Source organism: Ips typographus, linkage group LG14 (assembly GCF_016097725.1).
Source record: "Ips typographus isolate SLU linkage group LG14, UJ_Ityp_2.0, whole genome shotgun sequence".
Classification (NCBI taxonomy): domain Eukaryota; kingdom Metazoa; phylum Arthropoda; class Insecta; order Coleoptera; family Curculionidae; genus Ips; species Ips typographus.
In genome coordinates, this window is record NC_138435.1 from 1820817 (window position 1) to 1837677 (window position 16861).

A 16861-nucleotide genomic window follows, 5' to 3' on the forward strand; every position below is an offset into this window, starting at 1 on the left:
TATAAGTAATTGGACTGCATACCAGATTAGTTCAGTCGTTTCAAATGGTTTTAAAGTAGCAGACGCGTTCTAAATAGCGTTTAATTGGTGTCAACAAAGCAGACGGTTGGCCAGCCCGTGCAGCTAAAAAGGACCAATCAGAAGCGCTCAGTCACGTGTCCACAATCACTGTAAAATTTAAATTTCTAGGATTAATCCAGTCTTATCGTACGGGGTTTTCGAAAATAGTTTTCTTGCCGTCGTCAAGTGCATTGAACGTGCGGTGGAAAATGATGAAACAACGGGAAATTAGCGTTACTATTCGTAGGGCGAAAAAGGACGACATGACGCAAGTTTACAAAATGATTAGGGTGAGTTTACAGGGGGTGTTACATTACGTAATTTATGCACTGTATTTTCATTGTTTCTATACAGTTCAATAATGGTGGGTTCACCCAGAGCAAAATATACAAAAATTGCCTGTTTACTTAACGCAGTACTTTATTTTAAAGAGTTTTTGACACTTGCGTTGGTCACGTGATCATAGGGTAATACAGGCCAAACTGCACGTCATAACTGTCATAGATTAATGCTTAATTATTTTTTATTAAACATGTTGCTGTTTACTAAACACAAACCGTTTTCTAGACACTTTGCCACATGATTTAGACATTTGGAATTATGACTAGTCGGTATAGTTTGTGATTGGTTTAGTTTGCCTACCTTTTCTTGACCAATCACAAGCTACCCCACTGTGCTGTATGACAGAGTAACTGAAACAACTGCTTATTAAGATAACCTTGAATTTTTGAATGTCGCCTATCGCGGTTCATTAAACTCCGGAATTTTTGGCGTTTATAAACGATGCAACAACAAAATAAAGCTTAACCATTAACCTATAAAGTATACACAGTTTCCGATTATTTACTCGGCCTCTTTGATAAGGGAAAGATTAAAAATTTGTGGGGGGGAAACATAATTGGAACTGATAACCAAGTCTTTATGAGTAAGATTTACAAAAAAATAAGAGAGATAAAACATAAAGTAAACGATCTGCAAGGGAAATAAACATGAGACTTATCAGATGTCGTTAAAACTTTATTATATTATTTATTAATGAATTAAGATAAAGAACGTTGACCAATCAAAGCTATCTGTCACTCCAGACTTGTCTGAAACTGATCTTGATCCCCATATAAGTGCAACAAAGAGAGAAATCAAACTCTTTCCTTAGGTTTAGTGGAACAGCTTGTGATTGGTCAAAAAAAAAAAAGTATTTTTGACCAATCACACTGTTATTAAATTAGCATTAATTTCAGGCTTTGGCCGAGTTTGAAAGACTGGAACACACAATGACATTAGACGCGGCCACATTGGAAAAAGACGGTTTCGAAAGCGAAAATCCCGCCTTTACCTGTTTGGTGGCCGAGCTCTCTGACGGTTACATAGTAGGCTACGCTCTGTACTACACCTCCTACTCTACGTGGTTGGGCAGGTCAATTTTCCTAGAGGACTTGTACGTGCAACCGGCCTACCGGAAAAACGGCATCGGGACGCAACTGTTTCTGGCCGTGGCCAAAATCGCCCACGAAACGCCCAGCAAACGGATGGACTTTCACGTGTTGTCCTGGAATCCGGCCGGGGATTTCTATAAAAGGTTGGGCGCCGTCGACATGACCATCCACGAGAAATGGCACCATTTCCGTATGGACGAAACCTGCCTGGACCGGCTGTTTGTCAGTTGTCCCAACCCCTAACGCCATCTGTAGATTTTAAGAAGAAAGCCATGATCTTTGTATAGGGATGTTGCTCAAAAACTTCCTGAAATTATTTTCAAATTAGCCAGTATTCAAATCAAATTTTTTTATATTTTTGTTAGATACAGGGTAATTCAAATTCGACCATTGAAATCTCGGAAACTATAAGAGATACGAGACAGTTTAAATTGGGGTTTTATTTAGGTTTAAATACATATCCGTAAAAAGGTAGTCAAATTTGACGCCCTCTAGCGGCCAAACGGGGCAACTTAACAGTGCGCGCGCTCAACCGCCGCCATTTTGTCAATGACTTTCAAAGCCAGCTAAGGCAAAATTAATTTGTAATTTATAAAGCAAATTATAAGTTGGTGTCATACATCACTGAATTCAGAATAAAATGCCGTATTTGGTCGTGTAAAAATCCAATATGGCGTCCACAAGAAAAATCTTTCTCGCTCCATGGAGCCTGAAGACGAATGCGGCCTAATCAACACCAGTCACGTGACCATTAAAAAGTTCTGTCTGAACTTCAAAAATGTTCAAAATCAGACTTTGAAGGAAAAAATTGTAAAATACAAGACAATCAACAGGAAAATAGTAATTTTGAGCTGGCAACATTGTAATGGCAACAAAGTCACGTGACTATAAAAAAGGTATTTTAAGTTGTGAAAATTAGCTAAATGAAATTTTTACAGAGTTAGGTTAGAAATAAATAAAAATGAAAAAATCTAAATTTCGGATATCTTCGGAAAATCAAAAATTTTAAAACTGCTTTTGTTTTAGTTTTAAATTGCGCAACTTTGCCCCAATTCAAACTTTTTCGTATCTCTTATAGTTTCCGAGATCCCAATGGTGAGGATCGAATTTGAATTACCCTGTATGTATAGTAAAAACCAAAGTAAAATGGGATGACGTTATCATTTTATTGTAATTTCTATAGGCATAATTTTGAAGCTAAATTTAGCCTGGGCTGTGAATGTATTGTTGAATGGGTGTTTTTTTTTTTTTTAATTAATAAAACAAAATTCACTAAATATGACACTATTTCATCGAAACAGGACAACGGCACTCGGGCCATTCTAAAACCTTCCTGAAGGGATGTTTTCCGCTAGTTTCCACGTCTCCAGACAACATCAACTCTACAATTTTCTTGTATTGCTCCTCCTCTTTGAGCCCTTCAGCCAACTGGCGCTCTAGTTCTTCCTTTTCTCGTTGCTGTACCAAAAAATAATTATTTTCACTGGACCAAAAAAAAAAAAAAAAAAACTCACCCGTAGAATGTTATTATAGTCGATTTGCTTTTGAAGATCATCGCGGTACTTTAAAGCCGCTTGTTTTTCCAGCCTGTCGCTTTCAGCTTGCAATCTCTCGTTCGTTTCGTACGCCATGCGTAAAAGCTCGTTTTCGGCCCGTTTCAATTGCAACTGTTGCTCCGCTTCTTGTTTTTTGTACTCGATTTGTGCAGCCCTTTCGTTCAACACATCCTGAATTGGAATGGTTGCTTAAAATACAGTGTATCATACAGAGTTGCTTACTTGTTGTAATTTCCGTTTAGCCAGCGCCATCTTGCATTTTGCCTCGTCTGCTTTGGCTTCGATTTCCTTTCGGTGGAATTCGAGTAGTTCCATCAATTTCCGTTCCTCCAGGTTACGTTCCTCGTCCAGTTTTTTCAAGTGTTTCCGGTAGAGGGCGGTCTCGCGTCTTGCTTGTACTGAAGCGTCTTGGAATGACGCTTTTTCACGATCAATCTCCAACTGTTTGAATTATTTTGGTTTTTCCGTGCTGGTTAAAGTGGTGGTTATACCTGAGTTAGAGAGGCGAAAGCTTGATCTAAGGCGTTCTCCTCTTTTTTTCTTTGGTTTTGCAATTGTTTCTGGATTTCGATTTGTTCCAGAATTTGTTTGGCTGTTTCGTCTCTACGGCGCCTTTTACAGTCCAATTCTAAAATCATTTCGACAAATAATAGTCAAGTTAGCAGGGATTGCGCAGATCAACTGTTAAAAATTAACTGTCACTCCTGTAAGGTGATCCGGATCACCTTATTGATATGAGTGCAACAAGGAGGGCATTACCTGCAATTTCCTCTCTGCGCAGCTGTTCGCCGAGTTTCTCCATCTCTAGCTTGTCTTCCTGAGCCACCCTGGACATTTCCTCTTTCAGCAATTGTTTTCCCCTGATCTGTTTGTCCCACACTTGCTGCGTTTCCTTTTCTCTGTGACGTCTGTCCAGCATTTCTCTGATTTCTCGGTTTTTCTGTAAATTTGCTAATAACACGGTTGAACCAGGTTAGAGTTGTGTTACCTTGGCCTCGATTTCCTTGAGGGTTAACTCGTGCCACATCCTGTCCAATTCCCGGTTCGCCTCTCTCCTGGCCTCATTTTCGCGTATTTGCTGTAATTGGGCCTGTTTGGACTCCACCAAATACTTTTTGGCTAAGGCTGGACGAAGTTCTTGGCACCGATTCCTTTAAAACTTGACTGAATTACAACCAATCACTGCTGGATGGTTTACCTGTATTGTTCCAATCGTTTTTCATGTACCAATTCCAGTCTTTCAGCTTCCCGTTTGGCTTTAAGCATTTCCGCCTTCACTTTCATTTCATCCAGCTTTCGGTCTGTTCCTCTCTGAGCTACGTCTACCGTCTCAAAGTAGTACTGTCGCTCCTCCTGGCTGAGTAGTTCCTGCAACCTACACCAACTGTCTTATAGTACTTACCACGATCAATCACTAACTTGTGCCGACGTTTCTCCACTTCGGCTTCGTAGCAGTCCAACTTGTGACGTACTTTCTCCTCGACCAATCGTTGAAACTGTTTTTCCTGGGCGCGTTTTTCGAAATTGGTTTCGATAACATCGCGGATTTTCCGGTTTTTTCCATCCTCCTCGCGTCGTTTGTCCGCATCCTGTTTCTGTTGCTGATAGTGCAACGCCCGTACACTCTGGTCAGTGTTGGGCTGTCTGGCGTACTAATCCAATCGTGTAAATTGTACTGGAAACACTTTGAAGAAAACACTCACGTGACCATAGTATCCCGGTGTTAGGCTGGGGGCTAGAATGTCCTGTTTTCGGGGGTTTCTTTGGCCAAACATTGCTTCCGGCTAAATACACGAGTCAAAAGTGACACACACACACTGACGTTCTGATAGGTTATTTGGTCGATACAGCCTTTCCGTTGCCTGTTATTAACGGAATTACTTTAAAGGGGGCATTTATTGGACACTTAGAGTTGCTGGAGTGTTAGCTTTATTAAAAAAAAAAATTACAATACATTAGTATTATCCATAAGCATGAAAGATTGCAAGGAGAATGTTTTACAATTACACGATGACGTAACAACCCACAACAGTGAATTATTCTGTACGTCCATTTCTCTCACTCCAGGACAGTTTTGACTGACGTATCTGTCAAACAAAATGTCAAATGGTAAAACCTTGTCAAACCTACTGGGAAGGCCAGACAATAGGTGTAAAGCACTTAGTAGTTTACCTGTGCAAAGGCAATTTATATAGTTTTTTTTTTGTTTTTACCAACTGTTAGGATTTTGACAGTTTTGACGTAACGGATCTGTCAAACAAGACAACAGCTGTCAAGTAATAAAAACCTGTCAAACCTAGTGAGAAGACCAAACAATGGCTGCAAAGCACTTTAACTAAACAGTTGTAAAGTTTAACTGCAAGATAGAAAGGTATTTGTCAAACCAAATGACAAGTAGAAAAACTGTCAAACCGACTTAAAATACAACCAAAACATTTTAAAGCTCTTAATAGGGAAATGTTTATAATATGGTAACGTGGTGATTTGACAGTGGGTCACGTGATCATCGCTTTGAAAATAGTCTGTGAAAAATGATAAACCATACATTTTGTTATTTTTGCGATAAGAAAGGCACGACAAATCAACATGTCTTCTCTCTTCTTGCTGACATTTTGTTATTCGGTAGCATTAACGCTTGTTGCCAAACTGCCGTGTTTTTCATACTGAGACTCGGAAAACTGTAACGCGGCCATCAGCAGAAAACCGCCGATAATACACAATCCGCGTCTCACCCTGTACACTCTGCGTTCCTTCTCCCTGTTCAACACCTCAAAAAAGGTGATATACAGGATGGCTCCGGCTGAAAACCCTTCCAAAACAATGGAAACCACCGACATGGTGGATGGTTTCGCTGAGGTGTTTTCAGCCACCAGCAACCCCAGTAGAATACCGATCGGACTGGCCAAGGCCAATGCGGTCATTTGCATTACTACGAATTTCAGTCTGGTTTGTGCCAGTATCAGTTCCACACCGATACAGAACAGAATTGAAGCGGAATGTACACTGACTGCGATGAAAATGTACCAAATTTCGTACTGAAACTGCTGAATTCCAATAGATAAACCTTCAATAAGCGAATGCAGGCTTAGGGCAGCTATGGTTAGGATGCACGTCATCAATTGTTCCTGGTTTTTAGCGCTCTCTTCCGCTTCAGGTGGTAATTGTTCCTCCTGAATCACCTCAAAGTTGGCTCTGTCGATTTCCTCTTGTATGGAATGTCGACTTTTAGCGCTCGACGTACGTCGCAGATTTTTAACGCTTTTCGTAGGCGAGTCAGTCTCCAAATTGTTCACAATCAGTCCGTCGTAGTTTTTGATGTCGTTTAAATGAGCGTTTTTCGCGTTCAGCTCCCATTCCTCTATGATGGCCATTTTTTTCAAGCTCTTTGAACTACGACCCGATGATGGTGATGACGACGAAACTTTGTTCTTGCTGATTACTTTAGCCATCTGAAATAGTCGTTAAGGGTAGTGCGTGTTGCCCAAACTATTGTTTTAGAATTGATTTTCAAAGTAAATATGACCTTGCCAGTCATGCTCAAATTATGTGAAACCCCTTAATTTGCAAGCAAAACAATATAGGCCATTTTGGAGCACGAGAAAGTGTGAAAACAACCGGAAACGTTATGAAAAAACTATGTTTTCTAAGTACCTTTCCCTGTATTCAGGGGGTCTTGTTGTGGTTAGGAAAGCCAACTTCAAATCCATTTTCCTGGAGCAATCTGAACAATAGCACTTGCTCGGGACACTGTAACGAACACTTTGAGGCACTTTTCATCACTAGAAACCTACTTTTGCCGGCTTTTTTTGAGTAAAGTTGATGTGGAAATCAACTGCAGAGGTCAACAATCAACAAACCCGCGCGCACTCTCCCGGTTGACGTTTACAACTAAACAACCAACATGGCCGCGACAGCCACTAGAGATGGGCGCTCTGGCGTATTCAGAGTGGATCGATATTATTGATCGTCCAAAGTTGCCCGACTTAAAATATTATCTGCCTTTACTAATGATGAGTGTTACTTTCATTTATTTATTTATTAACAAGAATGACAGGTAATTATCTGTCTTAGTTTTCTGCTTTTTTATAGGTCGTGGTAACATTTGAACTTTGACACTAGCAAAATCAATTTTCTTAGAGTCACGTGACTGTTTAATTAAACTTGACGTTTCGCAACATTTTTGCGTTTAAAATTGTTTTTATCCGGGTCACGTGACTGTTTCAATCACTTTTCAAATTGAACTTTCGACAGATTTAATTTGATTTACCAAAAAACGTCACGTGACTGTTTTGACTATTGTTTTAAACTCTGTTTAAAACACAATTTGAACTTTGACAGAAAAATTAACGTCAAAGAAAACTTATCGACTGCGCTCTGACTGGTCCGCATAGCTCAGCCCTAGTCCAATTGGCAGCCATGTTTGTTGTTCAGTGCAAAACTCTTCCTACTTAAATTTGACTCAGAAAAGCCGGTAAAAGTGCGTTTCTTGTGCTGAAAATTACTTTAAAGTGTTCGTTGGAGTGTCTCGGTCCTGTGAGTGCAACTGGTTTGGTGCTAGTTCCCCAATTACGCCATGAAATGGGGTGTTAAAGTTGTCCCTACACACAACCACAGGTATCTAAATATTGTAGTTTTTCATGGTTTAAGGCTAAAAATGCATTAAAACTAGTTCCACGGACGTTAAGTAAAACATTGCCAGTTAATTATTCACTTTTTAGTGCATTTTCAGTCACCAAAAACGTCAACTTTTTCTGACTACTGTCAAATTGATGACTGACAATAGTCAATGAATTCAGAGTTGCTACTGGATGCGGTATATCCGTTTTTAGTGCTATACAGAATTACAACCACTTGTTGCACCTCGCAAAGGTGAAATCAATTAATTCCCACACTTAAAGTCGTCAATAATGGCAAAAAAAGGCAAGGTCAAATCGATATTTAAACTCACCTTTTCCACGTACATCCTACAGTTCTTCTGTTTGTTCCTGTGAATCATCCAATGTGCAAACTCTTCCAGGAAGTAAATGCAAAAGAACCCGACAGCGATAACAAGCTGGGACACTGGATACTCGGTCTGGACGCTCCATTTGATTTTCAGTTCTTCGACGGACAAGAACAACTCTTTGATCATATGCAAAAAGCACGTGGCAAACAAAACGCCCCCGCCAAACGACTGGGTGAGAGCCACCACACAGGTGACTTGTTTGTGCCGGTGCTCGTTGATGAACGTGGACGAGTCGGTGTTGTTTTCCCCCGTATTTCCGGAACAGTTTGTCCAGCTTGACCGGCAGGATGCCCCAAAAGAAACGCCACAAGCCAAAAATGACGGCCACGCAAATTTTCGTGGTCGACAAATTCATTTTGTTGCAGTCATTGTGGGGTTATTGCAAGCCCCTACCAACACGTGGGAACGACTAAATTCATATTTCTAAAGGGTGATAAGTATATAGCAAGGCTGCGCACAATCCATGCATATCCAGTGGAGAAAAATTTCATTATAGGAAGGTGTTTGTTATTAATTTGCCAAAGTGTCTAATCATCCAATAATGGAATAATTGATGACATTAATTTAATGATAAAGATAATTATTGGAAATCAAATAGTTCAATAGAAACCACTATAAATTTTTCTGGTCAAACTATAGAGGGTGGTTAAATAAACTAGTGTTTTGGCTACAATCTGGTAAAAAAATCCACTCTGTAGCTGTCATGGAAACAAAGTTACGGGGTGTCAAAGCAGACATTGATTTCACTTTTTTCCGTTTAGCACTGTCACTACAAATTATTCAGGGTGGTTAAATAAACCATTTTAATTTCAATATTCTCTGTTCCAATTCCAATAATCCATTTAGATTCAATTTCATTTATTACCAATCAGATTAATCATAATTTTTTGACGTAAATTACCTAAAGGAATGACTGATAAAACTGATTTTGATCCCGTTTAAACAGTAGTTGTCTGTCACTAATCCCAAAGAAAATAGACAGTAAACCTAATGCGATTTAACATCTGTGCATTTTAATTAGTGGCGCATTCACCATTTGGTCTAATTTCCACTACACTGCTAGAGGTCTCTGACTGTCCATAATTTAGATCAATAATACACAGAGAACACTACCATGTAATTTAGTTTATTTCACCCCCAAAAAATTAGTAGAACCCTTGTAACTTATAGGTATTTTCTCTACTAATGATCAACAGAAAGAAACTGTTTGTACATAGTGGCACTCCCACTCTAGGGGAGGAAATACCATGTCCACAATTCTGCTACAGGTGTGTCAGTGCCGTAAATAACCGCTCAATACATAATATTTTCCAATTTCCAGCTGGTTTTCCTAATTTCCTCGGCTCTAATCGGACATAGTCAAGCAGGAATTGCACTGAAACGAGGCACCGACACCTCAGTGCATGGATATCTGACTGAGGTTAGTGTTACTTGGTTATGTAATTAATTTTCTCTAATTTTTGGTTGGTTTTCAGAGGACTTGTTGGTGGAACGAAGTGTGTAAAGAGGAATTCCAGAGTTTGTTTCGTTGTAAATGTCCGGAATGGTCCTTTTGTAGGGCGCCTGGACGTTACTATAACGCTTTTTGTTCCATGGCCAATACTGGCTATATTTGGTCGCAACCCGGACTAAACGACTAACTACACCATGGTTGAGCTGTTTTTTGTCTCTTTTATTGTGTTTTTCTTTGTTAAATACGTGTTCTTTTACGAATAGTCTATACATGTAGTTCGCTGGCAATAAAAAACATAATAGCAAAGAATAATGCGATAACAAAGATTAGATTTATTTCCTTCATCATTAAAGGGCGAAAGAAGTCTATTTCATCAGTTAATATACTTAATAGTATGGTAATCGTGCATAATAAAACGCTATAAAGGTATAGTAAAAATCAAATAAAATGAGATTGACGTCACAGTTTGAACAACTGGCATGGTTGCCAAAGTGCAAAATCAACATGGAGCTAATAAAAACAAAGTCTGACAGTTGCCACTAAAATGGCAGCTAACCAAACAGTCCTGCTTCAAATATTGCACGAAAACTGTTCTACAATCTAAACAGCAATATTGACAAAATTTAACGTTAGTGATAATTGTCAAATGATCTTAAGACACTATTTATAGAAACACACGTGTTGTCACGTGGTTCTAGAATGCAATTTAGTCAGACAGTCACGTGACAACTGTCCAAACAACTGTCATAAAGCTTAGAAAGGCATCTTGTTTGGAAAAAATAAGAAAACCATTCTAAACTCTGATCTATGTATTTTCTGAACACAATTTGACAATTATGACAGTTGTCACGTGATTGTAGAACACTATTTAGCTAGACGGTCACGTGACAATTGTCAAAATAACGGTAATAAAGCTCAAAAACACGTCTCATATAGAATTATGCAAGGTGTTGTTCTGAACTGTGATTTTGATTGATTCTGAACAGAAGTTGACCGTTTTGACGTTAGTGATAGTTGTCACGTGATCTTGAGATACTATTTATTACAACAGTCACGTGACAACTATCAAAATAACGCTCATAAAGCTCAAAAACACGTATCGTATAGAATAGTGCAAGGTGTTGTTCTGAACTGTGTTTTTGACTGATTCCAGAGAAAAGTTGGCAGTTTTGGCATTAATATCAGTTGTCACGTGATCTTGACATACTATTTATTAAAACAGTCTCGTGACAACTGTCAAAATAACGCTCATAAAGCTCAAAAACACGTCTCATATAGAATAGTGCAAGGTGTTGTTCTGAACCGTGTTTTTGACTGATTCCAGAGAAAAGTTGGCAGTTTTGGCATTAATATCAGTTGTCACGTGATCTTGACATACTATTTATTAAAACAGTCACGTGACAACTATCAAAATAACGGTCATAGAGCGTTAATAGCCGAAGCTACTGCTTCAAACACTGATGCGAGAAAACTGTTCTAAACTACGGTTTTAACAGATTCTAGAAACAGTTTTGATATTAACGCCGGTTGCCACGTGACACTTAAATAGTATTTACTTAGACGGTCACGTGACAACTGTCATGGAACTGAAAAACCAGTCCGATTTCGAATACAGCAAGGAAACTGTTCTAAACCGAAATTTAAACAAATCTTAGACAAACTTTGACAGTTTTCACGTTAGTGACTGTTGTCACGTGGTTTTGGTCTACTATTTATTAAAACAGTCACGTGACGACTGCCAAAAAAAGTACATGAAGCTCAAAAAAAAACACGTGATTTTGAACAAAATTTGACTGTTTTGACGTTAACGACGGTTGTCACATGAATATTGCAAGAAAACTGTTCAGAACCGTCATTTTGATTGATTCTGGACAAGGTTTTCATAGTTTTGACGTTAGTGACAGTTTTCACGTGATGTCGGGATATTATTTATTGAAACAGTAACAACTGTCAAAGCAACAACAAACTCGAATAATGCAGGGTACTGTTTTCTGAACTGTGATTCTGCACTTAATTTGACAGTTGGGACACACACGCGATTCTTTCTATTTCCAAAAATTGACAGAAACACAGCAATGTTGAAACAGCACAACATGACAACATCATTGCTGTCACGTTTTGAATCACCCGTCAAAAGTGACACATGTTTGACAGTTGGAGACTTGACAGTTTCAAGGTCAGTCTACTGATTTAATGTAGAGGACGCTCCAGAAAGCGTTAATAGATTATCATAAGAATGTTCTGATAAACTTGCGGTCAAACTTGATTTGTGCGACGTAATTTCTGATAGAGTAGTACAAATGAAAACATTTTTATCGTCAAAGTGTAAAAATAACCAACAGACAGATAACCAGAAAATGTTAATTTTGAGATTAAAGATTTCGTTTATACGGAGTGAAAAGAGAAGAAAAAAAGCAATAACCCAGTGGCGTGCAAACAACATGCGCAACCACCAAATCCCCCGATCTTCTATCGATTTCAAGTCGTGGAGAATACAAAATAGTTAAACATGGCCCTTAGGAGTTGTCGCTCGTTTCCTTTCGTCCTCCTGGTGTGTTTGGTGGGGGTTTTAAGAGCCGTGCCCTTGGAATACGCCCCTGAAGATGACATTTTCAATGAGGTGCAAGAACTGTTGGCTTTGAATCGGCCTACAAGACAGGTAAGTCAGAAAACTGACCCTAGTTACGTCACTCAAGTGTCACATTTGAAACCAGTAAAATCTGAAACGTTGTGACGTATAGTCGGATTTTTACCTTTTGAGAATGACGTCATCTTTTTACATCTTTGTTTCTCGCATATCAAACATGTGAAATAAACAATTTTAGCAAAAAAGGCACGTTATTAATTTTGTCATCCTGTCAAATTAAAAACGTTGACATTTACTGTTACTTTGATATAAACAAATATCAAAGGTATAAAAATGATGCGCTACCATTGCGCTACTGAGCAAGCCCAAATGCTAGTTCTAAATGTGCTGCTTTTTTTGGAGTACGAAAAGAAACAGTTTCCAGATGTCATCCCAATTGATCATCAGTCCCTTCTGAACACATTAATTTTTCAAAGCATTTGTAGGTTAAAACTTGTGATCTAATTCCAGACATGCGTGTTTTTTCACCTGCATGACGTCATTCTCAAAGGGTAAAAATTTGACTTTAGCTGGTACCACTAAGTACCGGTTAACAATGAACAAACAACACTGCAAATTAACGAACCGCGGTTGACGGTACTCGACCGGGTTTACTTTCTACGTTTGGTACCAGCGTGGCAGTAAAATGGTACTATCGAGCATTATAATGTGTTTTCAGTGCTGATTTGATGTGGTAATGCTAATATGAAACGCGAATTTGTCATTGCCGGATTTACTATTTCGTTTTTTGTTGTTTTGATTGTTGTTTTGTCCACTGTTGATAATAAGGTAGGTACGATTTAAATTGACATTTGGAAAGTTTGTTACCGCACTAGGTCAAGCAGGCTTATTGCCAGGGAGTGTTGCGGGATTTCAAACTTTTTCCGCTTAATAACCAATCGAATTAGCACTTTTTACTCTACAGAAATGCTAATTTGGCAGCAATAGTCAAATTTATTAGGACCAGATCGATAATCAAACTTGAGAACAACAGTAATTTGCCCAGAATAACCGAGAGTGACTTTTATAATCCATATCGATACAGAAATTCACAACAAACTACTATGACGTCACTAGCAATGATTAGCGTCAACATACATAAAAATCAAATTTGACGTTGCGTTTACCACCTGATAGCTGTCAAACTCATTACAAAATTAGTCGAGAGGCCTCTGGCAATAAATTATTGGATCGATTTGTGCGGGTGATTGATTGAAGGGCAATTGATCAGTGACCTTATAGAAACTTCTAACCTAATTTTTTTAGACTTTTTCTCTAAACATTTAAAAATCAAGAACAAATGATCAGTGACCCTATAGAAGCTTCTAACCTAATTTCTCCAGAATTTTCCTCTTTAGGCTAACAGAGTTATAGGGAAAAATCAATATGGCGACTTAGGATTAGGTATAGGTACAGAAACAATGAAAGGGAAATTAGAATCGCGTTTTTTCCCATTAACTAGTTGCGAGTGTAATCCAAACCAAAGTCAACAAAATCAGGTTACTGAGTGGAACGCAAACATTAATAATGGAGTCATCAAGTGTTTGAGTAAACAAAATACGATTGGTGGAAAACACTGGTTTCTGGTCTAACAATGACGTTTTATTGCAGGAAGACAACAAACCGGAAGTGCCACGACTAGTACCGAATTGGCCCGCGGAAAATTTGAATCTCGGTCAGGTGACCGCCGTGTCAGTGAATTCGGCCCTGCAACCGGTCATCTTCCATAGGGCCGATCGAGTATGGGACCGATTGTAAGTTTTTTCCTCGCAAAAAAAAAAAAAGTCGACGACCCTGCCAGGATTCGAACCTGGAATCTTCTGATCCGTAGTCAGACGCGTTATCCGTTGCGCCACAGGGCCTTCGTTCAACCCTCTCAACTACTCTAAAGTAGTTACATTCATGTCAGTTAAGTGTGTTCAAAATTTCAGGTCCGTAACCGCCCTTATAGGCCAAATTGTGTTTTTTCGTAATTTCAGTTTGGTTAGCATATACAGGGTGTGTCATGCAAATGTTTTTTTAAGCACTTTCAACGACTCCCATCACTTTCTCCAAGCCCATTTGGGGCTGATAAAGGACCCCACCATTCTGACTCTAGACCCCCATAATGGTTCAGTGGTGGCAAAATGGGGCGCCGACATGTTCTACATGCCTCACGGATTAACCATCGACCGGCACGACAATATTTGGGTCACTGACGTTGGGATGCATCAAGCTTTCAAGGTACTGACAGCTTTAATGGTGGTTTTTAATTTGAAGCCCATTTTTCCAGTTTAAACCCGGTAAAACCCGCCCAGTTTTGGTGTTTGGGGAGGCTATGGTGCCTGGATCCGACCCCAATCACCTGTGCAAACCAACTTCCATAGCTGTGGCCACAACTGGAGAGATTTTCATTGCTGACGGGTATTGCAACAGCAGAATTTTGATACACAACGCTGCCGGGGGGTTGCTCAGGGTGATTCCGAACCCTTCAGAGTTTCTTCCGCTTCAAGTGCCCCACTCACTCGCGCTCATTGAGTCTATGGACCGTTTGTGTATAGCAGACAGAGAGAACATGAGGGTGGTGTGCCCCAAAGCGGGACTGTACACCGTTAGAGGAAAACAGGACCTTTCCTTGACGATTCAACAGCCTGACATGGGACGTTTGTTTGCTGTGGCCGCTAAAGGTTTGTAATTACTCTACTAACAGTTAAACAATTTTTTTTCTATAAAAAAAAATAAAAAAAGTTTCGCCCCCGGGTGGGCTCGAACCACCAACCTTTCGGTTAACAGCCGAACGCGCTAGCCAATTGCGCCACGGAGGCGATGAATCTTCATCGACTAATGTCGTTGACCTTCTAAGTAATGAATAATCCTCCTTAAAACTAATTTTTTTTCAGGAAAATTGATTTACGCTGTAAACGGATTTACTAACCAAATGTTACCAGTGCAAGGACTGACCATCGATCCCGAAACCGAATCTGTGATAGACCATTGGGCACCCGATGACGTAAGAACCTTTATTTTTACATTTTCTAAAAGTCAATTAAAGTTGCCAGAAGCTTCTAACAGTTCAGTAATATATGAATAGGAATTTACAGAGGGAGAAATGTATTTAAATTTAAGCAGTTTTAAACAGTAGGTCCTGGCAACACTGCTTAAAATCAATTGGCAACACTGTACCCCTTAAATCCCAGAGATGTAGGGTTGTGGCCATTTTGAATTAGGGAAAAACCGGCCCAAGTTTTGTGAGGTTTTAAAACAGTTGGAAAAAGTAAAATAATCTCACCTTGGACCAGTTTTCCTAACAGGAAAAGCGGAGAAATTTAATTTAAACTGACCTTTTGGTGTTTGTGTGTGCGTTTACTGCAGCTGCCCACTGGACCACCCCATTTCCTCGGGTAAATGGGGCTGTAGCACAAAACCACTTACACTCACACGACCGGGACACTGTAACGAACATTTTGAGGTACTTTTCACCTCCAGAAACCCACTTTTTGAAGAAAAATTGTACATGATAGTTGGAATTCATTCTCATTTGACGTTTAGCACCAAAATGACAGTTGACAACGGCCGCCGCTAGGGCTGGTCACACTACTAGGGATGGTCGATAGTAATGACCGATTAAATTACTACTTGTGGTTTCTTCGTCTGCCTGTATTTCTTCGGAACGAGACATCTTTATTTATTACCCCAAGTCCAGTTTTTATCTGACAACCAATCAGTGTTAAAATATGAGACAATCGGACAGATTGTTCGTTTCAGACTGTCGATACTTTCAACGATTGCTAATTGGAATTTTTAAGGTTGTTTGTTTCGTTTCAGGGATTCAATAACCCCCACGATATCGCTGTGTGCCCCAATACTTCCGCTTTGTACGTCGTCGAAATTGGACCCAACAAAATTTGGAAGTTCCAGCTAGTTCCTCCTAGAAAATAAGTTATTGTTGCCTAGATTGTTCAGTTTGCTCCTAATTTAAGTATTAAAAAACTATAGAGAGTTATCAAAAATAGTAGTGATGTAGTTCAGAAGACAAATGTAACTTAAATTTTGTTTTAAGGCTTATTTGTAATAAAAAATTTAGTTTGAATTTATGAAACAAAAGGACCAACATCCCAGTCACGATCTCTTTCAGCGAGAGAAAACTTATGTAAAACTAGAATGGCGGTATTTAAATGAAGTTAAATAAAAATCCTCGAACACCTTCACGTGCTGCACCAACTTCGAAGATAATGTCTTATTTATTCTTGGGTCGTGAGAGGACATAAAGTACAAAGAATGCTGCAACGAGACCATTTTAATGGGCCTTTAACTAGAAGGAAAAAAGGTTCAGTCACCCAATGGTATTTTAGTTTAACCTGAATTTGTGGTACTGAAACATCACAAAACCAACAGGATTGAGTGCAAACCTTTCTTATATCGAAACGGGTGATTGCGTCATTCAGGTAAGCAAGAGATCAAAAGGAGCCGACTTTATTGAGTTGTAACGTCGGGGAGATTTAAGAAAAACCGGTGTTATTACCGGCAAAGCACCTTTTTGTTAATTAAGCGGAACTGCCACAGTAGCAATGTGGAATTAAACACAGAAATTCACCCTCATTATAACAGGTACAAGAGCAAATCCTTTAAGTCAATATTTAAACGACAAATAACTACCTGAAACTTCTTCAAATAGACACTCTACTTACTTTACTAAATCAACAATGTCCCAAAGAAACTGTAAATTATCAACTTTTGTTTGCTTAGGCA

At 39.2% G+C, this 16861-nt stretch overlaps 4 protein-coding genes, 1 long non-coding RNA gene and 2 other non-coding genes across 10 annotated transcripts; 3 read left to right on the plus strand and 4 right to left on the minus strand.

Moving 5' to 3' along the window:
* Positions 1-2: 2 nt before the first annotated feature.
* Positions 3-2770, plus strand: LOC145737860 (thialysine N-epsilon-acetyltransferase-like). Of its 2 annotated transcripts, XM_081992704.1 has the most exons (3): positions 3-170; positions 229-350; positions 1299-2770. In XM_081992704.1, exons 2-3 carry the CDS (start codon positions 270-272, stop codon positions 1734-1736), a joined length of 519 nt encoding a protein of 172 aa, XP_081848830.1. In that variant the 5' UTR covers positions 3-170; positions 229-269; the 3' UTR covers positions 1737-2770. The 2 variants fall into 2 exon arrangements, with proteins under 2 accessions (XP_081848830.1, XP_081848829.1); XM_081992703.1 differs by having other exon boundaries at positions 6-350.
* Positions 2636-15833, minus strand: LOC145737851 (cilia- and flagella-associated protein 53-like). Its single transcript, XM_081992692.1, has 10 exons — positions 15454-15833; positions 4753-4911; positions 4469-4701; positions 4248-4424; positions 4038-4200; positions 3809-3989; positions 3541-3677; positions 3272-3490; positions 3008-3220; positions 2636-2951 (listed from the first exon to the last, which is right to left on the minus strand). The coding sequence occupies exons 2-10, from the start codon at positions 4822-4824 to the stop codon at positions 2778-2780; spliced, it is 1569 nt and encodes a 522-aa protein (XP_081848818.1). The 5' UTR covers positions 4825-4911; positions 15454-15833; the 3' UTR covers positions 2636-2777.
* On the minus strand, positions 4961-8498 carry LOC145737853 (zinc transporter ZIP3-like). Its single transcript, XM_081992695.1, is given in 3 exon segments — positions 4961-6498; positions 7998-8303; positions 8305-8498. Coding segments are annotated over 3 exon segments (1245 nt in total). The 5' UTR covers positions 8410-8498; the 3' UTR covers positions 4961-5664.
* LOC145737861 (uncharacterized) lies at positions 7469-9831 on the plus strand. 2 transcript variants are annotated; one of them, XR_014180515.1, is made up of 4 exons: positions 7469-7663; positions 9251-9322; positions 9376-9474; positions 9530-9831. It is a non-coding gene; the product is annotated as an uncharacterized LOC145737861 (long non-coding RNA). The 2 variants fall into 2 exon arrangements; XR_014180514.1 differs by having other exon boundaries at positions 7469-7643; positions 9207-9322.
* LOC145737854 (peptidyl-alpha-hydroxyglycine alpha-amidating lyase 2-like) lies at positions 11968-16202 on the plus strand. 2 transcript variants are annotated; one of them, XM_081992696.1, is made up of 6 exons: positions 11968-12166; positions 13745-13887; positions 14158-14356; positions 14406-14799; positions 15013-15122; positions 15938-16202. In XM_081992696.1, exons 1-6 carry the CDS (start codon positions 12017-12019, stop codon positions 16049-16051), a joined length of 1110 nt encoding a protein of 369 aa, XP_081848822.1. In that variant the 5' UTR covers positions 11968-12016; the 3' UTR covers positions 16052-16202. The 2 variants fall into 2 exon arrangements, with proteins under 2 accessions (XP_081848822.1, XP_081848823.1); XM_081992697.1 differs by lacking the exon at positions 11968-12166 and adding an exon at positions 12706-12922.
* On the minus strand, positions 13923-13995 carry TRNAR-ACG (transfer RNA arginine (anticodon ACG)). The gene has a single exon. It is a non-coding gene; the product is annotated as a tRNA-Arg (tRNA).
* TRNAN-GUU (transfer RNA asparagine (anticodon GUU)) lies at positions 14864-14937 on the minus strand. Its single transcript has one exon. It is a non-coding gene; the product is annotated as a tRNA-Asn (tRNA).
* Positions 16203-16861: the final 659 nt, after the last annotated feature.